The sequence below is a fragment of the Hippoglossus stenolepis genome, chromosome 20, assembly GCF_022539355.2.
Source record: "Hippoglossus stenolepis isolate QCI-W04-F060 chromosome 20, HSTE1.2, whole genome shotgun sequence".
In the NCBI taxonomy this organism is placed as follows: Eukaryota; Metazoa; Chordata; class Actinopteri; order Pleuronectiformes; family Pleuronectidae; genus Hippoglossus; species Hippoglossus stenolepis.
In genome coordinates, this window is record NC_061502.1 from 19,951,851 (window position 1) to 19,975,904 (window position 24,054).

The 24,054-nt window shown below is 43.8% G+C and overlaps 1 protein-coding gene across 1 annotated transcript; it reads right to left on the reverse strand.

Moving 5' to 3' along the window:
* Nucleotides 1-612: 612 nt before the first annotated feature.
* Nucleotides 613-23,212, reverse strand: cnksr3 (cnksr family member 3). The gene is made up of 13 exons (XM_035143721.2): nucleotides 23,007-23,212; nucleotides 14,615-14,778; nucleotides 11,808-12,010; nucleotides 11,203-11,290; nucleotides 8,754-8,795; nucleotides 7,258-7,377; nucleotides 6,305-6,364; nucleotides 6,013-6,081; nucleotides 5,533-5,682; nucleotides 4,015-4,127; nucleotides 3,659-3,834; nucleotides 3,297-3,374; nucleotides 613-2,519 (listed from the first exon to the last, which is right to left on the reverse strand). Exons 1-13 carry the CDS (start codon nucleotides 23,056-23,058, stop codon nucleotides 2,179-2,181), a joined length of 1,656 nt encoding a protein of 551 aa, XP_034999612.1. The 5' UTR covers nucleotides 23,059-23,212; the 3' UTR covers nucleotides 613-2,178.
* Nucleotides 23,213-24,054: the final 842 nt, after the last annotated feature.

The following is a 24,054-nucleotide window of genomic DNA, read 5'->3' on the forward strand; positions in this document are numbered from 1 at the left end:
TTCTTCAAAGTGATAAATGCTACAAATCGGTTTTACCTAAAATTTTACGCAGCTTCCAGTAAACCAACATCAACGTATCCGCAGATGACGACTTATTCTATTTCTCTTTGGCGTTACCAGTGAAATGCTGTGATTGTGTGTTTTCTTCAGTTCGACTGTTTATGAAATACGTGAACATTTTTATGCTATGTATTGTTACAGGGAAACAGTTTTAATGTAAAATAACCTGACGACCTATTTCTTAAAATATATAACAAGTCATAAAAGCTGGTAAACCTTTTAATGTTTTTATTGTCTTATGCTGTGTTTGAGTGACAGTGCATATATTTAAATTAGTCTATAGCTCTTTTACCTCATACGTTGATATACTCTGAAGAGCACTCTCTTCAAATATATATATAAAATCAGATATGACTGAAGTCGAGATGACAGAGATCAAATAAAAACTATAAAAGCTGCAACATATTTACAAGTTGTTTTTCTTTTAACAAATAAAAAGTGGAGAGAGAGAGAGAGAGAGAGAGAGAGAGACAGAGAGAGAGAGAGAGAGAGGACAGAGAGAGAGAGAGAGAGAGAGAGAGAGACAGAGAGAGGGAGAGAGAGAGGGACAGAGAGAGAGAGAGAGAGAGAGAGAGAGAGAGAGAGAGAGAGAGAGAGAGAGAGAGAGAGAGAGAGAGAGAGAGAGAGAGAGAGAGAGAAGGTGCTCGGATGTTTTCAGATGCTTCTTCATTTCTAAACTACAAATATTTGAGTTTAAATCTGACGCTCGTCATCGAGGCCTTAAATCTTTGACATTTTGGGATTGTTTCGATTTAAATTCTGCTCATGGATTCTAGTCTTTCAGTTAACTTTCAGCAGATCTTCACTGCCATGAACGGAAAATATATTGTTAAGTATTTTCAGTTTTTTTGGAACTAGCTTGAGTTTGACATTAAAAACATGGATTTCTATTTGTTAGATAATCGTTCAAATTCCGAACAGGTACAAATATTTCCACATTTCTTCTGTTAGCAGTGTAATTACTCAAAAGGTTTAATGAGCTGTATTTTAAATTAAAATGTCCCGAATCTGAATTTTAAAGTTAATAAAAGTTTCGGCAGCTGAAATCCCTGAAGGAGACGTAAGGTCCAGTTGGTTTGTTCCCCGCCCGGCAGCAGGTGATGATCTTTAGGCTTTAAGGTTCTGATGACGAGTGACCTGCAGCAGCTGAACCGCTGGAGAGTTTCAGATTCACTGAACTGTTCCACCTGCTTCATAAACTGGAGAACGTCACCTTCTCTGATAATGAATGAATTCTTTATTGAACCTTTGGAGCAGCAGCAGCTCTGTGAGGCTGATTTCAGACCAAGTGGCTCTGATGGGAATGTTTTTGGTTTTTCAGATCTTTGGTCACAATATTAGATGAATTGCTCGAGGATCATATTTGTAACATTTCACCTTGAGGGGAAGATGAAGGCCCGAGTCAGAATAATGATGGTGTCAATAGTTCCAATAGGAAAAGTCAGATTCTTCCTCTGGGGACCATGACCGCCTCCATCCAGCAGATCATCTCCAAATTAGGGCTTTTTCTCAGTTTTTATTTTGGAGAAATCTTTGATGCATCAGACTGAGAAGCTGTTTTTACTGTCCTCTGTTGTCCCACGCTACTGTCCTCTGTTGTCCCACGCTACTGTCCTCTGACCACGCCCAGCAGTGATGTCACAGTGACCTGGAGCACACCTTCACGTCCCTGACGCACAGTGAGACGTTAAACCACAGGAGGTCAACAAAACACAAGTCTTCATGATTGTTTAGAGCCTTTAAAAAGTAGAAAATGAGAGTAAACAGGTGTCAGAGTTTCATATTTTCTATTATTCGATTATTTAAGTAGAAAATGTAACTGATAACCAGTGACCAGACTCTCCAGTACGACATGAAAACTCCTGACAACGAGCTTTGACCAGTGTAAAGTTGATGTTGCAGGTTTTTCGTCTTTTCTTTCCGTTGTCGTTGATTTTCATTTTCAAAACCCCTCCATCATAAAATCTTTGCTTGGTTCCAGAAGGAGTCGACAGCTGCTGCAGGTCTTCAGCTGAGAAGTGACAGTGTAGACGATTAAATACATTTTTCTGGACACACGAGCTCCTGCAGGAGGAGAGAATTTGTCTGTGATTAGATTTAAATCCGGTTTCTCCTCCGTCAGTGGCTGAGCAGCCTGAGACGAGCCAGCCATCCTCCGAGCAGCGAGGTCGACTGCTTGGTCACAGCCTGAGGAGGAGAGACGGCAGCGGGCGTGGAGGAGGAGGAGGAGGGGGAGGAGGAGGAGGAGGAGGGGGAGGAGGACTTTTTGGATGCCGCCTCCTGGTAGGGGATGGTGGCGCTGTTGTGCAGGTTGGTGTTGATGAAGCACTGGCTGCCTCTGATGTGGTCGACGCCGCGGACAGACGGGTGACCCCGGTACGGCAGCGGGAAACACGGCTCCTCCTCCGTGATGGTGCTGATCCCCTCGTTACTCAGATATTTGTGGAGAATGTCCTGACCTGTTCCGAGACGAGAAGGAGGAGTTCACTTTACTAATGAACGGATTCTTCTCTAATGTGATCAGAGGATCTACTGGTTTCTTTATTCTATGATTCACTTTTAAAAGACTAAGTTTATTAATCTCGTGTTGCACTTAACTCTGGCTCTGATACAAGTTTGTTAAGAGGTTCGAACTTGTTTATATTCATATATTCAAGGTCAGTACAGTTCAAACTGTTAAGAGTTAATATGTTAAATTTCAACTTCCAGTTGGCTTTGAAAAATAAAGCAGCTTTTATCGCTGAACATTGTTTTCAAAAGTAAAAAGTATCCGTTCTGTCACCGGAGCTGTTCAGCATTGATTCAGCATCGATATCAGAGAGAAAACACAAAGAAACACAAGCCTGTTGGTTTTAAAGTTCTCAGGGTGAAACAGGTATCAGCTGCTTCATCAACACTGGGTCAGATTAGTTCTATTGTTAGAGTCACTTCAGGCGTCAGTGGAAAAACAGTCCAGCTCCTAATGCGTCTGTATTTAACTGTTCTGACTCCAAAACCCATTAACAGCCTGTTATCACCCCCTGAAGGTGAAGCGCAGTCAGAACTAAATCAGCTCTGTCGATGCAGCATCAGTTCTCAGGGTTAATAATCCACCAGGTAAAAATTCAAAGCACGCAGCGCGTCCTGCCGCCGCTGATTCTCGCCTCTTAACGACGCAGACCGGCGGCCGTCGCTGATAACGCTCAGATTACAGGCGCTGGGCTGCGTCTGGCTGGGACGGGGCGGGTGGGGCTTACCTTTCCTTCCCTGAGCTCCGGGTCTGTGGGACACGCCCGAGAACGCCTCCGCCGGCATGGAGACGGGTCGAGTTTTACCTGCAAACAGCAGAGACACAACAAAAGTATGAAACACAGGGAAATTGGTTCCTTTTGGATTTTGAGAGTTTTCAACATTTTACTAGTGGCTGGACATTTGTGTTCTCACACGCAGCCCCTCCAGAACATTTTAGGGAAATGTCCGGTCTGAGAACAGCTTAAAATAGAGTTTCTCACACTTCTTCTTCTTCTTTAAAGTCCTGCTGAGATAAAGTTGCAGTCTGGGGAATCAACAATTGTGTACGTGTGTGTGTGTGTGTGTCTGTGTGTGTTTGTGCACTCACAGCGCGAAGAGGCGCGCTGGCGAAAGTGGACGGGGATCGGCTGGTTGTGTTCAGGGCTGACGGACGTCCTGATGTCCTCTGCAACAGAGACGCGGTGCCGCGTGTCCGAGTCCAGACACGAGTTCGGAGACTTGGGCCTCAGTTTCACACCTGGAGACACGTTGGTGTTCCCGTCTCTGCAGAGAGATGTGATTTGAATTGTTTAAATATTTGCTACCTTGGTCAAGTTTCTAGATTCAACCTGTGTTTTGATTGTTCCAGTTTAAACCCATGAAGACAATATGATGAATATCAGTGTGGATGTTCATGAGGATAAAACCCGTGTGTAATAAACTCCTCCTCGGTCTGTGACTCACGTTGGAACGTACGGCGCTGCAGGAGGAGGAGGGATGTACAGATCCAAGACGGCTGCTCTCCCTGAGGTTTCAGGCTGTGGAGGTCTGAAGAGTCCTGAAGATCTTTGAGACGTCTGCATGAAGGACCAGAGAAAGTATGAGTGTGAGGCTGAGTGTTACCAGAGGAGCTTGTGTTTCCCCCCCCGGCTGTTTGTGTTTGTTACTGGACGGGTTTCACTTGAGACCCCATGAGACAGAACTCAGATCCAGGAACGTTCCTTATTTCTGTGTCTGATCAGAGTTTCTGTGACTGATCAGAGTTTCTGTGACTGATCAGAGTTTCTGTGACTCTTCCTCGTTTATCACGAAAACAACAGTGAGACGTTCCAGCTCGAGACGAGAAACAGCCGACGCAGCTTTTCTCTTTCCTTCCTCCAGAGCTTCTGCATTTCCATAAACACAGGAAATTCACTGTGTCTCTGCTTTGTTACACAATCACGTCTGAAGGAGTTTAAGACACATTCGCTGCTCAAGGTCAACGGTAGTTTCCATTCAGAGGAAATTCAGGGGATTTTATATATTTAAATTTTTAAGTAACAAAACCAACGATGAAAAACCGTCTCAAAAGGAAAACACAGTCCACATCACAGAGAGTTTTACTTTACAAAGATATGAAACTGTAAAAAGCAGCAAATCAACACATTTCAGAAGCTGGAACCAGAGATTTATTTATACTTTTAATTTATTAACAGCTTTAATTCCCAAAACTATGTTCCTTTCATATTCTACCCATCAGCTGATTAATCCATCATTTCAGGACAGTGGTTCACACTTTACAGATTAAATACCTGAATAAAAATAATTTTAAATCGTTATGTTCAAACATCTGCAGACGAAATGAAAAAGTACTTTTCAGTACTTCTGAGTCCAGTGTGAGGTGGTGCTGATAACCTTTGACCTAAATGACGTAGACGTACAGACCTCAGATCTGTTTTGATAACTCAGATTAGAGGCTGAACTCATCGACTGGAGACTAATCTGCCCTCAACACACATCCTGGACTCTGTCCACACAAACCCCCCCGAAGGCGGCGGCTTGTATTCAGAATTGTCACATTGTGGACGACCACGTGAGTCATCTTCCGACGAGGTCTGACATCATCAGCGCGGCGTGATGTTTGCTGGGTTTCCTGTCCCGGGTTTTTTTGTTTTCCAGGAAAAGTGAAGAAGGGATCCATTGTTCAGCCTCACACCTCCGAGGACGCCCGGGTCCCTTCGTCCACAAAGTGTAAGAACTAAACGCTACGATGACGAAACCGCAAAACAACCACGACGAGGTTTAGACGCTTAAAGGTTCAGAAGATGTTTTCAGACCTGAACTCTGGGAAATGGGGTCTGGACATTTCCTGTAGTTTGTGTTTCTCATGTGAAGAAGCAGCAGCAGATTGTTCGGCTCAGACTCGTCACAACAACGGGAACATGTGGGGAACATTCAGCCGAGGGGCGGAGCCTGGGTGGAGAGGGCGTGTTCATCAGTTACCTGAACGAGCGGCGGTCTCCAGCGCAGGTTCTTCAGAGGGGCGGGTGCGAAGCCGCCGGAGATGCTGCACGGCCTCTTCTTCACCACCAGGGCGACGCTTCCAGTCTCCGCCCTCAACGCCTCCACCAGGTGTTTCAGCTGCCACCCCACCTGGACCAATCACAGAGCAGAACGCTGAGCTGTAGTGAACACTGCAGCCTCCAGGGGGCGATGTGTAGAGGATTACAGAACTGAAAGCACTCTTGTCTATATGTTAAATATGAGGCAAGAGCTAGCTGCCTATTAGCTTAGCAAAAAGACACAGCTAGCATGGCTCTGTCCAAAGTAACAATGAAAACCATCCGAGGGCCGATGCTAACTTTTTAAACTGTAATGACGTCATTTAAACCAAATGACGACGAATGATTGGTTAGTTTAAATAAACTGTGTCTCTAATCTTATTGGTTGCAGAGATTAATGCATCTGATAAACTGGACTCACCACCGTCTGTTTGTTGACCTGAACGACTTCGTCTCCAGCGTGAATCCTCTGGGTTTTATCAGCAGGAGACTGTGAATCACAGAGTTAACAAACTGATTAACACAACAAACACTGTGAAGTCAATACGAGTCAGTACACAACAGAACAACACACAGCACCTTCTGGTTTTCACAGTAAATCTACGTTTTCTGACGACTGAGAAACTCGATGAAGCAGAAAAGTTTTACGTGACTTTCAGGACTAAATATCTGAGAATGTTTTTTAGAAGTGTTGTGATGAGGAGCACACTCACGTTCTCCGTGGTTCCTGTGATGACGTGAAGTCCGTCGTACGTGGATTTGATGTAAATCCCCTGGAAGATTAAACAGATTTAAAAGGACTCAGTGTTTGAGAGTGAACAAATGAATCTTCTGTACAAACACGTCTCTCGTGGTTTCCCTCTAATTCCCTGTTGCAGTGGTGGTTTCTGGGGGTTTTTCCCCTGTGGACCTGCATCTGTTTCTGTTTCCCTCTGATTGTGGTTCACTAAAATACCTGTTAGTGTTTCTCTGAGGAAGTCGGGTCAAATTGTGGATTCTCTTTTTGACGTTGCTCGGTGGCGTCCCGCTGATCTGGTCGGAGTGTAAACGGTGTTTGTCTCTTATTTCTCGCCTGTTTTTATCGGTTTTCTGTCGTGTGAACGTTCCTTCAGCTTTAAGAAGTGAAGCTCTGTTCTCTCTCAGGAGGAAGGAACCTAACTATAGCTCACAATGGTGGAGGAGAGCGGATGTTTTGAAAAGTGAAGATTTACAACTTAGTCGAACTTCATGTCACGAGGAGCACAATGGGAGAAATGTCAAGGTCAGAATCCCCAGAGGGCAGAAGGCTGAGCGACTGTTTTAGTTTAACCTTAAATGCACTGACACATTTATACGTAAAGATCTTTCTATAATGTTTGATTATTTCACTGTCTCACTAATACTTAGTGAGACAGAACTAGTCTTTACCAGAACTGACGGCTGGTAAAGACTAGTAAACGTGTAAATCTCTGAATTTAAACTTCACTGAAACTGTTTTTTTAAACTCTGCACATTTTCAGGTTGATAATTCCAATGAGTCTAATGTCCACTGTCCTCAAACTGTCCATCTGCTGCAGCTCCTCTTTTCAGCCTCTGTCTCAAACACTTGGTTTTAGCTCCTGTCTCTTTAAATAAATCTTCTCTGATTAAAGTTCCAGATCTTCTAGTTCTTTCCCTCTCGGCTCACCAGTCCCTCCCCAGGTTTGACGTTGGTGATGTGAACTTCCTCCAGACAGGACATCTCGATCTTCGCCGGGTCAGAGGTCGCCTGGGCCGTCTTCTCACAGATGCCGTTTAGAGCTCGCGACTGGAACACACACACGAGGAGAAAGGACAACGTCAAGGTCAACGTCAAGGTCAACGTCAAGGTCAACGCTCGTTTTACATGTAAGATATAAAGATGTGGAAATAAAGCTGAGACTAATTCTGTAAATGAAAATGATAAAATAGGTTTTTAAAAAGAAAATGAAAAATCCAGTTTGATCATGTGTTTAATGAGAATATGTTTTTGGCAGCGTGGAGGTCTGAACCCACTGAAGCTGTCTGACCTCTGACCCCTGAGTGAATGATCAGTGTCACATTAAAGCTCCGAACAGTCTCATATCATCAGCATCACACTGACGAGACAGTGAAGCCTGGGGGACTCATGGGAAGCAGGAGGACATCAGATAAACACACAGGAAATTACAAGTAAACCAGGAAAACAAGCTCCTGTGCGACGGTAATGAGTTCTATTCATTCTGTCTGTGAACTTTCATGACTTAACATCAGTTCAGTTACATTCAGGTCATATTTCTCCTGAACCTTCAAACAGCTCAGTGTGTGTGTGTGTGTGTGTGTGTGTGTGTGTGTTTCTACTTTATCTATATTTACAGTGTTTCCTGCTTCAGTTGACTTTGTTTGTTCAGGTGACAACAAAGACTTTAACAGAGTTGATTCACTGAAACTCGACATGTCACCGCTCAGCTAAAGAGCTGCCGACACATTAACAACGCACAAAAATATCCATATGAAATAAATATAACAATAATTTGAATATAAAAATGCTATAAAATATAATTAACTATATACAAATAATTAAAAAATATAATAAAATATTATGTATAATATCAAAAGAATGCTGATTTTTGTAATGGTTGTTTCATTTTGTCTCATCCTGTTGTCTTTTCTTTTTTATTTATCTAATATACAGCTTTTTATTTACCTGCTGTTTGTATTTTATTTCTTAAACTTATTACTATTATTATCACTATTATTTTACTTATGTCATTCAATAATGGTTGTAAAGTTTCATAAAGTTGTGTGGTCTTCAACTGAAATGTGGATTTATGCAGCTGAACTAAAACATGCAGTCATTAGAGGTCAGAGGTCAAACTGAAGGTTGGTTTAACGTGACTAAAATGAATCGGTTGAATCTGTATTCCTCAGAACACCAACAGGAAGTGTTGCTATCTCAGACAGGAAGTGGATGATCCTGAGCTGAATACACACACACACACACACACACACACACACACACACACACACACACACACACACACACACACACACACACACACACACACACACACACACACACACACACACACACACACACACACACACACACACACACACACACACACACACACACACACACACACGCTTCAGATTGGCGTCTCCGTGCAGAGCAGCAGAACTCACCACTTCCAGGATCTTCTCCTCCATCTCATAAACAGTACAGTCCTGAAACGACACAGACACTGAGTGACAGACGCTGAAAACATCAATCATCAGAACCTTTATTAGAAATAAAGTTTCAGTCTGACAGATACAATATTCCCTGGATTACAGACAAGAGCCAAATTGATTTATTTCTGGTGTTTGTTTTGTTTAAGGTTTATAATCTTGTGTATTTTCCTTTGTGTGTTTTCAGACTGAAGAGACGACCTCGACCACAGAGAATTATCCATGAAGAAGAGGAAGAGAAAGTCACATGTTTGGACTTTTGACTCTTTCCTGTGTCCTCGTGACAAACAACAGCTTTGTTCAAAGTAACACAACTTTTATTTCAGATTTAAACAAAGTCAGGATTATAACTGAGGACATGTCCCACACATTCACATGAAGCTGCTTTCAGACATGAACTGAACTCCTGATATTCTCCTGAAACCTTCTGGAGGTTCTGTGGGTGACAACTCAAATGTCTGAGTCAGACACTACCTTCTGAAAATGTCTCAAGATTCAGCCGGAGATGTTTTACTCTGAGAAACTTGGAGAAAATTTAAATTAAAGCCGATAAGAACAGTTTGAGTTTCAGTGTTTGAGTCTGATCACGTTGAGCTTCTCAATCGAGCGTCAGGTAAATCTGTTAAATCTCCAGTGGGGACGACTCTGCAGCAGATCTGCTGGTTTTAACGCTCCCCCCCGACATGCACGTACATGCAGACACGCACCGAGGCTGCAGAGGAGAGAAGACTTCATGAGACAGTGGCTCTGCTGACAGACGCTGTTCACAACAAAACGTGAAGCTGTTGTGAAAGAACTTCTGATGTGGAGCCGATGAAGAAAAGAGGTCGAGGTAAAAAACGTCTCCTCGGGGTCCATGACGCTGATTAAACCTCCTGATGAAAGAATCCTCACTGATACACAGCTGATAACATCTTCATTCTCTGCACCACAGGTAGAAACCGATCAAAGGATGTGGTGGAATTATTTTATATTTCACTTACTGCCACCAACAAGGTGCTTTCTTCTTCTGTGGCTCTCAGCCCTACGACATAAATCTGTCAAATTATCTCACAAAATGAAATCTCTTCATCGTCTTTCACTCAGGAGCAAAAATCTGTCTTCAACAATTTGAGATTTATCAATTTTACTGATAACGAGGAGTCAGATGTGCATCGTGGGTGGTTGAATGATGAAGGGGATTTGTGTTTCTGAAAAAAGGATTTTTAAATCTGTGTCCGACGTCACGACGGCTCCATGGGGGCAGAAAGTAGAGAAATGCGTTTTAATATTTTACTCATTATGAATTTCTGAGATATGTTAAAGGGAATTTAATAAGAACGCTGGAGCTTATACAATAACTTGATTAATCCTGAACGCAATTTGGTTTCAGGCAATTAAAAGAAAAACCAAGATAAAGACAAACATCCAGTAAAACAATAAAAACACAATGAATATATAAAAAGAGGCAGTTTTCCTTCTCCGATTCTGTTTTTAAGAAGAACGATGACGCTGGTGAACAGACACGAGACGGGAGAGAAGACAGAAAAGAGGAATCAGCGGGAGAACAAATATTTGAGAGATGACAGGAGAGTGAAACCAGAGGGAGGGACCCACCGCCGACGCCTCCCACCGACAGGATTCCTCCTGCGGTCGCAGAAATAACAGCTTCCTGCAAACGGGCTGACAGGATGATTGCATGACAGCGGCCGGGCGACGCCTCCGAGCGCCGCAGTCTCATGAGCGGAGGTGACACACACACACACACACACACACACACACACAACTAAATATCTGAGTGTTGGGAGAAAGTCGCTGCTTTGTTAAAAAGTCTTTCATCTTATATTGTATTTACGACCTCTGCCCAAACGTTATGTTGTTGTCACGTCATCAACTCGCTCACAGTGAGTTTTCTGGACGTTTTCTCACATACAGAAAGTTCCAGAACATTTCAGGAGAATGTCCGGACTTCGGTTTGTGTCTGGAAGAAGCTCAACTTTGACCTAAACCCTCAAATTCCATCTTCAAAACATCCAGGATTCAGATTCATGTGTGAAAGCAGCTTCAGAGAAGTTTGTTTGAAACACTTTTAGATTTAAGGAGAAAATCAAAAGGGTAAAAAAAGATAAATCTCTTTTATTGCTTGTTTTGGTTTGGCTGATAAGGGACAGAGACGCTTCTTCAGAAGAACTTTGTTCATGTAAACTAAAGTTATCTGAAGTTATCAGCTTCATCACCACCATCATCATCATCAGAGCAGAACAAATAAACATTCACAGGAGGTCGTGAGATCAGACGTTCGACTCCGGCTCGTTTTCATCGTCTCTTCACACAGAAAACATCAGAGAGCTGTGGTCGTCAGGGTGACACACTCTGTAAAATAACGTGTTTCCACGGCAACACGGAGGAGAGGTATTTCACCGACCTTCTGGACCGTGGAGGTGAGCTCCAGACACAGCTGGATGATTCTGCTTTTGGTGGAAGTGAAGTCGTTGGGGCTCGTCAGCGGAGTCCTGAGAAGAGAGGAGCTTTTAATTCTTTCTTTTTATTTAAAATAAAAACTAGACCATCTTGATCATTCATGGTTTCTGCAGCAGAAACTCAAGTTCTCTGTCTTCATCACATTGTACACGTGATGACCTCATCAGGTTTTAATAGGTGCAGTGTAAAACACGTGATAACGCCGCCGTCTTGCACGATAACGATATTTGGAATCTGAATCTGCATCAGAGGGGAAAGAGCATTCGAACGCAGCCTCTCAGCTCCAGGTGATTCTCTCTGTGCGTCGCAGACGTAAAAATGAATTATTGATATATTCAACTGAATCAATATTTTCTCACATCATCACATCGAGTCGAACCTGATGTGAAACTCGATGCGTTCGCTCTTATCGGCCGAGAGTCTGTCAGGTGTGTTAATGAGCGTCAGGAATGTTCTTCAAGCTGAAACAAGCTGACAGACACACACACACGTTCACCAGCACTGACTGTGTGTTGATGTGTTGTGTGTTCTCAGAGTGTGTGTGTGTACCTGTCCAGCCAGGACAGCAGACTCTTGGCGGCTCCGATCAGCTCCACCACGGCGGTCAGGAACTCGTTGGTGGGCTGATGGGAGTTTTTGTTGTGGTAGGCGGGGTTCTTCCTGCGCTGCGACACGGCGCCGCTCAGGTTGTGGTGAGCCGCCCTCATCTTCCCCACCAGAGTCTTCAGGTTGTCCGACTCCACGCCGTAGTTCTGTGGAAGACGTGAAAAGACGTGAAGGTTCAACTTCAAATCAACAAAACTAAAGACAGAGGCCGGACGTTTAATCAATCAACGAATCTGTCAATCATCTGAAGGATCAGCTCACAACTCGTGAAGCCTCATGTTCATCACAGTTTCTAAACAGATCAATAACTGCAGCTGATCAAATTCTTCTCCACAGATCTGAACAGGACCTGTCGTCTGTTCGCTCGTGAACACGCCGGCTCGCCCCGAGGCGCCCTCAGAGGTTTGAGACGCTGAGAGCCAATAAAAACATCTGCTGCCAAACTGACATTCCACCTGTCGACTCGCTGCACTGCACAAAAACAAGAACTGAACATGACACCTGACAGAGTCACAGTCGTGTTCAAAGTAACCTGATCTCAGAGCTGCACGTGAAGTCAGACTCCTGTTGGGCTGAATCACTCTGTGAGTCTGACACATTACAGATGTGAGTCTCACTTCACTTCAGATCCAAACAAGTGGAAACCCAGCGTACAGATGTTTGATCCTGCAGCGGTCGATGGTTCAGTTCTGACTCGACCCTTCGCTGCGTTTCCTCCCACACAGTTAACACAAAACAATCGTCACTCAGGAGATTATTATTATATTTATTATTTAGAAGACAACATGAGATTTGAGCTGGTGATTAAATAAGTAAATGTTTCTTTATCTGTGATAATGAACGTGTGGCGTTACAAAGCTGAAAGTGAGAAAAGAGAGTTTCTCCTGCTCTGCTGAAGAAAACTGATCGTGAGTCAGCCGCCGGAAACAACAGGGACAGTGTGTGTGTGTGTGTGTGTGTGTGTGTGTGTGTGTGTGTGTGTGTGTGTGTGTGTGTGTGTGTGTGTGTGTGTGAGGGGAAGGGCGGGGGTCTTTCAGGTAGAGATCACATCTGTTTCCTGCTCCACCAGAGAGAAGTTAACTCCACAAAAAGAAACCGCGTCACTTGACCTTCGATCAGATTCACAGGAAACCTCGACTGAGACTCGAGCTGCTGACGTTCGCTCCATTGAATGTTTGTCATGGAAAAATGTGTCGTGCACTTTATTGCAAACTTTGATTTATTCCCCACAGTGCATTGGGAAGCAGTGTTCAACCAATCGCGGCGTTGACAGGAAGGAAAAGTTACTCTTGTTGAGTTAAAAACCTCGTTGAGCTTTATGAGCCCAGCTGTGATTTGTCAATATGATGATTACACAAATACAATTTGATTGATTGAAAATATGTTTTTCTGAAACTGAACCGTCTCCGTTTTAACTGGAATAAACTCCAGTTTCCCAATCGACCAGTAAAGTAGAGAAGGTTTCATTGGAACTGGAGCAGCTGAGAAACTCAACCAGAGGAGATTTAGTTTAACGTTAATCTGCTTCACTTCCAGATAAAGGAACCATTGTGTTTCCAACTCGCTGAGTCATATCGAACTTATCTCAACTTATTAGCACAGTTTAACTCACACATTAAAAAAATAAAAACATCCTAATCTGCTCAGAACGTCCTGAATCCTTCAGAATAAAGTTCCCTCAAATGGACAAATGACAAACCAGGTTTATAGAAGTGAACTGAACCATTTGTTGTGTGTGTTTGTGTGTGTGTGTGTGTGTGTGTGTGTATCTGTGTGTGTTTGTGTCTGTTTGTGTGTGTGTGTGTGTGTGTCTGTGTGTGTGTGTGTGTGTGTGTGTGCCGGCTGCTTCCTATTGAGCCGCGTTACACCAGTAAACCTCGACTGTAAATCCTCTTTCACTGCGACACACAGTCTCGTAAACAGCCGAGTGAGAGGCTCTGTCCCGTGAAACACTTTGACTGGTTTCAAACAAGAGCTGCGTCGCTGCAAAGACAGAAGTGACGTCAAATATCCTAAAGTCAACATCAGGCCCCTGGATTTGTTCATCAAGGTCCACGAGTTATTCTCTTATTTTCGTCGTTCAGTAAAAGTCTTAAAGCTGCGGAGCCCGTTGCCAGATCGGATTAACATTCAACAGGAGAGCATTTTATTTACATCAGCACATTCTCTGGCATGAGAGAATAAACCTCCCAGTATAAACCTCCCAGTATAAACCACAGCTTATCAGCTCATGTGGTGAAAAATGAAGCAGCTTCAGGAGCCGGACGCAGTTTGGAAAGAACCAGGACGATTTAATTCATCAGTCGACAAGAAGCTGCCTTTAAATAATCACTTGTATTTTTCTGGCGTGTAATAAAACACAGATGCTGGTGTTTGGTGCAGGACTCAGAATAACTTCAGCCTCAGCATGTGGTGAACGCAGCAGCGAGCTCCGCCCCACTGAACTCTGGGAGTTTGTTGGCAAGTCCACACGCTCGTGTGAGGTGACGACGTCACAGAGTGTCAGTCAAACACGGAGCTCACTTCTCACGAGACGCAGAAACCGAACCAGCACCAGAGACGAGTGTTCATTCATAGAAAATTATAATAATAAACTGAAACTTGTACATTTCTTGAGCTACATTATCAATCATCACATCTGTATTTAAGTTTGATAATAATGTGCATTTTATATGGACAGTTATTTGCTTTTATCCACATTCTGTTTTTCTAAAATCACTATACAGAGCAGCGGTGATGATGTCACTGACCAGAGCGCAGAGCAGATCCAGGGCCTCCAGCAGCAGCTCCTGATGTCCGACCCGCGACACGCCCAGAACCAGCAGCTCCTGGTGGGTCGTCCTGAGCAGCTTCTCCCCGTCCACCTGCTGCTGCTGGAACGACGGCAGGTACTGCTGCAGGCTGTCGTCCAGGCCTGGGGGACGAGGGGGGGACAGACAAGACGTTACTGGAAATGAAGATATATTCATATCACTTTGCCCTGGGTGCTGCAGGGAGGAGGAGGAGGAGGAGGAAGAGGAGGAGGAGGAGGAGGATTACAAACACGTGAGGAGTTTCAGTGAAAGTCTGTTATGATCCATTCAGGTCTGACAGCAAACACAGCGTCTGAGTCAACACCCACTTGTTGACTCTGCTGATCCATCACTGACCCACAGGTTTACATCCAGCAGCAGCTCAATCCACACTGGGACAATTGTTTTAGTTATTTCAGGTTCCACTTTCTCAGATGTGATTTTTATTACATAAATATTGTTGGAAGTGTTTGTTGGACAAATGAAGCCATTTCAAGATGTTTTCTGACATTAGACAGAACAAATAATCGATTAATGGGGGAAACGATCAGCTGATAAATCGAGGATTGTTGAGTTCTGGGTTCTTTCTGTGGGACCAGCGGACCTGGACCCCCTGGATCCCACTGACCACATGATGTGAACACAGGCGAGACACCGCCAGCTCCAGCGGCGCCACTCTGTGTCCGACCCTGAACTTTGACCCGTGACCTCTCTGTGAAGACGGCGGCGGGAGACGAGATAAAAGAGTTCCCAGCGCCCGATCAATGGAAGAGCATCAACATCCAGCACTTGGTTCTACACGGTTTACAGGAGAGAGCGGAGCGGCACGAGTGGGGGAGCGTTAGTTAGAGAACAAGAGAACTTTGTGTGTGAAGCAACAGGAGCTGGAGTTAATCATCAGTTTCAACAGGAGTTCAACTCCTCTGTAGAGAAAAGAACTAGTGTATATTAAAATCTGTTTTTAACAACAAAAAGATGAACCTCTAAAAATAACTGCTTCCTGCAACAACATCTAACAATATACACAGAAAATGTATATTAAAACAAATTAAGATTACGGCACATTTAGTCCATTTATAACCTATTTTCCAATCAGACATGAAACCTCATCTTCTGGTTTCACATTTAAAAGTTAAAACGGTCATAAAACACGACTGAGCTGCGTTCAAAGCTAAAGTTATTTTTTTAAACAACTGATCTGAGCTAAAATCCTGTTTCATGTGAATATTTACTGGTTTTCAGTCTTTAACTATAACTAATAAAATATAACAATACATAATGTGGATCGTTAAACCAAGCAAGCTATTTGAAGATTTAATTACCTCAGGCTCTGCTGGGGTTTATTTGTTTTCTATTCTCTGACCAAACTAATTCCAGCACACAGGCGTCCACCAAATGGTCGACGCTGAGAAGCGCTCGGCGACGAGTCGGACGAGCAACTGGCAACAAAATGCCTGAGCTGGTGTGAACAGGGAGAGAACAAGTGGCCCAGCATGGGGCCCATTGAAGAGCAGCAGAGGCTCGGCCTGCCGCTCGCGTTCGCTCGCACACGCAGGACGACAGATGGTCGACCCTCAACATTCCTCTTTAACGAGCCGCTGACGTGACGCCTCAGTTCTCACCGGACGAGAACAACGCAACAAACAGAAAGTTAGTTTGCTTCATAACGTCTTTGTGTTCACAAGATGTTGGAATCAGCCACGGCTATACAAGAAACAGTTTTAAAAAAGGATTTTGATATATTATTTAACAGTGAAATAAGAAATAATTGATCGATTACTCGTTTAAATCATTTCTCAAATTCAAATACAAAAATTCGGACTTAACGAGACAAATGAATTTGTGAAGCAATGGTCTTAAATAAGAAACAAAATAAAACATGGTTTTTCATCAATAAAGAAAAAAGATATTGATCTAAAAAATTCTAAATATATAAACATGAGCTAAATATTTATTAACTTGTCATAAGTTATTTGAACTATGAACATTTGGCCCGATTTGCACGTAACAAAACGTGATGACATCATCACGAGCTTCTACTCGATGAGGCCTCGAACTTTCTGCTGCAAAAACTATAATGTTTCTTATTTTAGATCAATTTCATCAGGATCATATTCAAAACAATCTCCTGCAGCGAAAGTCCCATTTTCAGAGGGTTAATTAATCTAATAAATGATTTTATCATAAAATGCTGTGAGGCAGAAACAGTAGATTAAGATAAACTTGTTTAAATGATTCTATTTGAGTTTCTGCAGCCGGGATCGTCTGCACTGCGACATCTTTCCTGTCCCTTGTTTGTTTTGGTTGGATCAGCTGCTGCTGCTTGTTCCTGGAGAGACGCCCGGCCTCAGACTCTGCTCCTCACAGAAGCTGCTGCCTGAAACACACCCAGCAAACTGCACAGCGACCAACCCTCCACACGCTGCACACAAAGCTGCGCTCGCTGCCGTCACAGCCGGGTGGCGGCCGGCCGACGGCTCGCGGCCGACAGGAATGTGTTGGCGACAGCTCGGATCACATTACTGACACCCGAGGAGGCCGATAATCTCCGAGCTGCACAGCAGGGTCGGATAAATGTCACGCGACCGCCGAATCACCTGCTAATGAACGCATGACAACACTGCAGCCGCCACTGATCTGAACTGAGATCAGGTTATACGTTCAAAGATCTGTTTTCACTTTGTGTAAATATATATGATACTTGATCCCAGCTGGATGAACCTGAACCTTTAAAAATCAACTCTTAATAGCTTCATAATTCTGGCATCGGGCCTCCCCCCCCCCCACTCCTGGATCCAATGTTCTCCTGAGAGATAAAATGTAAAGTCGTTAATTCATGTGACAGTTGAGACATTCTCCTCATTGTGAACATTGCAGTCGGGTTTGGCTCTGGACCCGAGCTGCAGGGACGTTTCTCCAGCCGCTCGGTAACCAGACACAGAAACGTGCAGCAGGCGATGTGGTTTGTTTTCTGATGAAATGCTCACTGATTGTTTCTCATACATTTCATTCTAATATCCTAAATCATAAACTAATATTTGTTGCTTCTGTCAGGTCCAGTAATCGTCTTACATTTCTTCTTGTTCCAGCAGGGATCAGATTCTTTCTGATATTTTTACCAGCGTGAAAAACGGATTATTTTCTTTCCTTAATATTTAGCATGATCCCAAACAAGGGATTGAAATGAACAGACTTCCATTTCTTTCCCAGGTGGTATTTACTGGGCAGCAGCTACAAGTGACTGGATTTTAACCAGTGTCACGGTGGGAAGGTTTAGTCAAGGGGACTGGTTTGATGAAATTGGCAAATTTGCTTCATATGAACAAATTTCAAACACATTGAAAACTGGAGGGGTGCATCATACAGCAGCTTCAACCACTGGTCGTTTCCCATTTGGCTTCATACTAAGAAAAATGAAGAACATCATCATCATCACCATCAAACGTTGGAACCAACGTGAAATCTCTCATCTCATGTTCGTCGTGGATTTAAATTCAGCAGCAGAATCGTTTCCCGCTCGTTTGTTCTAAACCATAAATCAGCTCTGAGGTCAGTTCACGATAAACCTCTCTGTGTGTTTTAACCTGGATCTTTGCTCTCAGTGAAAACAGCCGGTGTGTTGACAGAACGAACCAAAGTGCACAGATACTCTGAACGTCCTCGACTTTCCCACCGAGCTCCTGCTTTTCCTGATTATTCAACAATACCTCAAGATAAATGATCACAGATTAGTGAAACTCGTGCGATAAGAAACGGGTGAAAACGTCCTGTGGTCGGAGGAACTCTGTGAAATGTTGGTGGTTTCCAGTTTGTTTCCAGAGGCCCAGTTTACTTTAGACACGGGTGAGAGAGAAGTTCATTTCTCGGTCTGTGGTCTCGTCTCGGACACGTCTAATGTTTGCAGACGACTCCGGGCCTCTGTCGTCCCGTCACTCAGCCGCCGGTGGAAACTCTCTGTGTACCGACAGTTTCATTCCTCATTTCACTGACGTGTGGGTTCAGCAGCAGAAAACCTCACAAAGGTCTGAACTCATTTCTGTAACTTGTTTTTAAACGCAGGGTAAAAGTCTGTGTCGGATCTTTTCTAGTAAAAATAACAAACGTTTGTTGACACCGTCACATTCATGCATCGTCTTCTGGATTCCTGTCGCCGACCGTCACTCACAGTGTTTACGAGGATGATAAAGTTTTCGGTCTCCGGTCGAACACGTGAGGAAGTCGCTCATAAAGAGGCGCAGGTGAAACTCCAGCTGCTCTTAAACGCTCCAGTTAATCATTAGAGAGAAAGATCAAAACAAACAAGACGTGAACTTCGTGTTACGGAGTAAAACCTCGAAGGTTCAGGAAATTAGTTCATGTTGATGAATCTCATTTCACCTTTTTCATGTTCAGTTTTCTTTTTTTTTTAGAGTTTTTGAAGCAGTTTCAATACATTTAAAGAAAATTTGAGGAAACGTTCAAACTGCAGTGAAACATGTAAAGTATCATCATGACGTTTTGTATTAAGCTCTAATTCACTTGTTCACGGCACGTGTTGCGTCATCGAATCACAAAGACGGAGGTCGGACCCGGCGCTGCCCAGCAGGGGGGCAACCAGAGAGTAACTCCCCAGGGCGGAGAGCCGAGAGAAAGAGAGGCAAAGGAGCACTGAGGCTATTCAGAGCTCCACTGGGCCGCGGGGGTGGGGGGGGGGAGGACATTCGAACAAACACCATTCAAGAGGAAAAAGGATTTCCTTCACTGTTACAGAACTAAACCAACAGGAGTTGTTCAGTGTTTGCAGAGCGTCGACTCCAGAACTCGCACCTGAAGCTGCTCAGTTCAAACTGCTCCTGGACCAGCAGAACTTTAAATGTCTGTGAAACGATAAAGAGAAGCGTGTCGGAGAAGGACGAGCTGAATCCTGAGGCCTCGTTTCTGTCCGACTCTTGAATTCTATCAACCTCTACAGATACAAATATTAAAACTCATTCATGCGTCCGTTTCGTTATTAATCTTGAAATTGATTAAAATGCTCAAATCATGAGTTTTGCAGCTCTACGCGTTTCCTGTGTGAACGTGGACGTACGAGCACGCTCACTCCTGAACGACATCAGAGTCGCTCGCGGACGTGAAAACAGCAGGAAGTGGCTCAGCGGAGGGAATCTGTCTGTTTCCTGTGATTCACTGATAAAGACAAACGCTGATCCAGCAGACGTTTCCACCAGGACCACACTACGGGACCGAAAGGGCAAGAAGTGCTCGTGTGTTTAAAAGCAGCGGCACCTTCACTTTCTCCAATGTGAAAGTTTGAAAGCGTCTCTGATAGGAATTCAACTGCCAACCCTGACATTAGTGCCTTGCTCTGCCAGTCGGACGACATCAGGCGACAGTCGAAAGGTTCTCCTCCCTCTGGACAAACACTCCGCCCTCACGCTGAGGATCTGGGATCTGGGATCTGGTCTCACAGGAGGAAATGTGGCTGAGTTGGACTCGATCCAGGTGACGAGTTAAAAACCAGCTCGTCACCGGTGGACATGCGGAGCGGCCGCTGTTTTCTGTTTGTTTTCTGACGTGTCGCAAGTTGAATCCTCAAATACAACTAATGTTCATGTTCAGTAGTTGTTCTTATGATTTGAGAATATAAACCACAGAAGAAGAGAACGTCCACCACTGCTGGAACTTCATCATTAAATTAGTCGTCTGGCTGGAAATTGATGAGTTTCTAACACGTGACGGACGTGAAACTCCTTCGACCTCTTGGATTGTGTCACTTTATTCTTCCAGCCTCAGTCAAACCCTGAACCTGCCTGTCGTCGTGTGACTGACTGCACCTGCCGGAGAAGCGGAGCGGTATGTGGCTTTGTCTCAACACGCAGGTTCGATCCCTGAGATGCATGGGTTCACCTCGGAGCTGCAGCCGTCCAATCAGTTTACTGCAGTAACAGTGAAAACCCGCCTCAGGGTTCATGTCACTGATCCTGGAGCTGCACCGTGCAGCGTTTGACTCGGATCAAGTGATTCCACTGACACGTCACTTATCACAAGTTGGTTTGTTTCACAGAGACAGAAAAACAAAGTTCCTGCATCTTCCACCATTTGTTCAGGTCTGAATCAAAATGTACGGATTTCTCTCCCTGAACACAAACTTCCAGTGTCCAGTAGGTTTTTTGCATAATCCGAACAAACGGAAGTGGCTCACGGAACTGAAACACCAGGGGACAGAAGTGACACTGCTGTTTCATTCTGAGTTAAATCACCCACGTTCCCTGACCTCCCCATAGGAGTTAATGGTACGCCCCATGAAACTCTCAATCTCCTTGGATGTAAACCCAGTGACTCTCATATCCCAGATTTCAGGTGCAGCAGCAGCTCAGTGGCTGTCGGCCTCTGGGACCCACATCAAACTAAAAGGATGTTAACAAGACCGACTGAACCGACCATGAAAACAACCTGTCACACAACCACGGACACACAGACACACACTCCACACACAGACACACACTCCACACACAGACACACACTCCACACACGCCCTGGCCGCCTACAGCCGGAGGCAGAGATCCACTGATACACGGATCTGGGTCAACGACAAATATAAATTTAAGAGTCAAGTAAGTTAAACTTGAAGTTTGTAGTTTATCTCTTTAAGTTCCACGTGATATTTTACACGTTTACGTTAAAACCAGGTCTGAAACAAGGTCATGTGACTGACCTCTCTTCTCACATGTGTCTTGACGGCGCCACCATCACCCCGGCTGAGCGTCGCAGTGACGTTCTGACCCTGCGCCCGGCAGGAGGTCGACCTTTGTGAAGAGCTGCTGTTCTCTGGCTCTTCAAACACTCGGCTCTTCATTGTCTCTGCTGCTTCATGACACACGTGTAGTGATTCAACTGAGCCGGGCTGAAAGGACGCAGCGAATCCAGCTCGTACAAAGAGTCGGCTCGTGGGTCGTTTACGAGCTGTCGACTTTCCAAACGTTTCAAAAACAAAAAGTGATGTGATGATTTTCTCCACTCTCTTGGAGATGTTTGAGGTCGGCTGCAGAGTTTCTCTTTCACACATGAAGCAGCAGCAGCAGGTTGTTGGGTCCGACTCGTTCACACCAACAGGAACATGTGGGGAACATCCAGGCGAGGGGCGGAGCCTGTAGAGCAGCAGGAGGCCGGACATGATGTATAAACTCTGCTGTGGAAAGATCAGTGTTGTTGTTTACAGCTCATCCACACCGGCGTCGGCCCTCATCACCAGAAGATCTGGAACCTCCTCGTGTTTCCAAGTGGACGTCTTCGTCTTCTACGTGTACGGCTCCTCTTCTTCATCCTGAGATGTTTGTGTTCTTCCAGTTTCACGTCCGTCACCAGTTAGAAACCTCATCAACACGTCCACTCGCTCACTGGGAAGCTTCCACACATTGTCCTGCTGTTTCCTCACATGGACTCACTCTGACACAGACATTTTAGAGAAGATCCAGAAAAGTCCCAGAGACACTGACTCAGACATTTGTTCTCAGACAGAAGCTCCAGAACATGTCAGGGAAATATCCAGATTTCAGAGCAGGTCTAGAAGCAGCTGTAGATGTTGGTGCTTTTGACAAATGTAAGAATTTCTTTCTCAACATCAAAACAACCTCTTCTCTTGTGGACATGTCTTTTTAAAGTTTGAGCAGAATCAAGAATGTATAAATGTTAAAAAGTAAAAAACGACAAAGTGAAGCTTCACACTCTGCTGCTGGTAATTGAAACCACAGTTATGGGTTATGATTGACATTTGATGGATCTCCAGCGAACTGGTCGAGCCTGTTTATGACTTAACGACACACTGTCATGAATATGAAGGTTATAAATCTGCTGCCACTGGGAAACAAAGCCAGAGTCGTTCCCATCGTCAGTGGAACGGAGAGCAGATGGTTCTCAGTGAGGAAGGTAAACACCTTCATCACACACTCTCACACACACACACACACACACACACACACACACACACACACACAGTTCCTGGTTTAAACAGAACTTTAACCAGTCTTATTTAAATAGATTATTTTACTTGACAGAAGAAACAATACAGAGAAGAAGAAAAGCATCAGCTGATAAACTTTGACTATTATGTAAAATCCACAGAATTCAGCAGTTCACACTGATCATGATCAAATCAATCATCTTAAAATATTATAACTATTATCATTATTTAAAACATATACAAAATAATATAACCATTTCTTTAATTGCTATTCGATCCATAAATTTGCCTTTTTGTTGAAACACCACAAAGAAGAATCAGGAACCATAAAAATATGATTTGATCATTCTTATCAAATGTTTCAGTCGATTAACCGACGCACTTTAACTCGGTTAACTCAGAGTTGCTCACCTCGGATCCAGTCCAGAACCTGTTGCGGGTTCCACTCACTCACAGCCTCCATGTTTCCTCCGGAGTTTCTCCGGGACTCACTTCTCAGTCTCTTACAGGGAAATCCGTTAATCACGCATGATTCTTCTGGGAAACGCACGAGGACGCGCAGACTCGGCGCGCCGACGGTCCGCCGACCACTAACCGACGCTTCTCGTGCAGAAAAGTTTATAAGCAGCACGAGCACAGAGGCGCGTGAGGAGGGTGTCCGGTTACCGGAGCCTTAACCACGCCCCTCCACCGCTTCCCCCGCCCAATCACATTAGAGCATTTAAATGATGCCTTTAGATGCTGTGGGAAATATAGAAATAAAGACTCATTCAATTTGAGTAGAATGTTGAATCCTTTAAATTGTGTATTTCTGACGCAGGGTTCGCTGCTACTTGCACGTTCACATGAGTTTATCTTCTATAACAATAATTAGTATTATCATTATTTCAAGGTCTCGACCTTAAGAGCCCTGAGATCCTGTATATTATGATTTGGTTCTATAAAAATCAAATTGAATATTATGAAATGAAATAGTGAGTGGTGTTGCATCAACCAGAGAACTGTGATCATCATACTTCATGTTGTATTTGTGACTTTTGTATCCTGCACTTTGGAAGCAAATCGGATTCACAGTCATCATGAAATATGTTTTATTTGTCTGACTGCACATGAATGCAGCTTTATTTTGAAGGCGTGGCTTCCTGTTTTGATTGTACTGAAGATTAAAAATGATCTTTTAAATCTTTGTTTTCAGAGGCTGAGGGAGAAGAAAACATAACAAGTGGAAAGATTAAATTAATCTGTTGGCTGAATATACAAACTTTATTTAAACACTGTGTTTTCTCAGTCTTTAATCAAAAGAACCTTTTTTCTGTCCCAGAGCTAAGTTTTACAAACCTCTTATTAAAACTTCAAATGTTTAATTCTAATTATTAAAATGATAGTTTAAATGTAATAGTCTCTATAGCACATAAGTTCATGTTAAGAGTTGTAGGTCAATGTCATGTGTATTAAATAT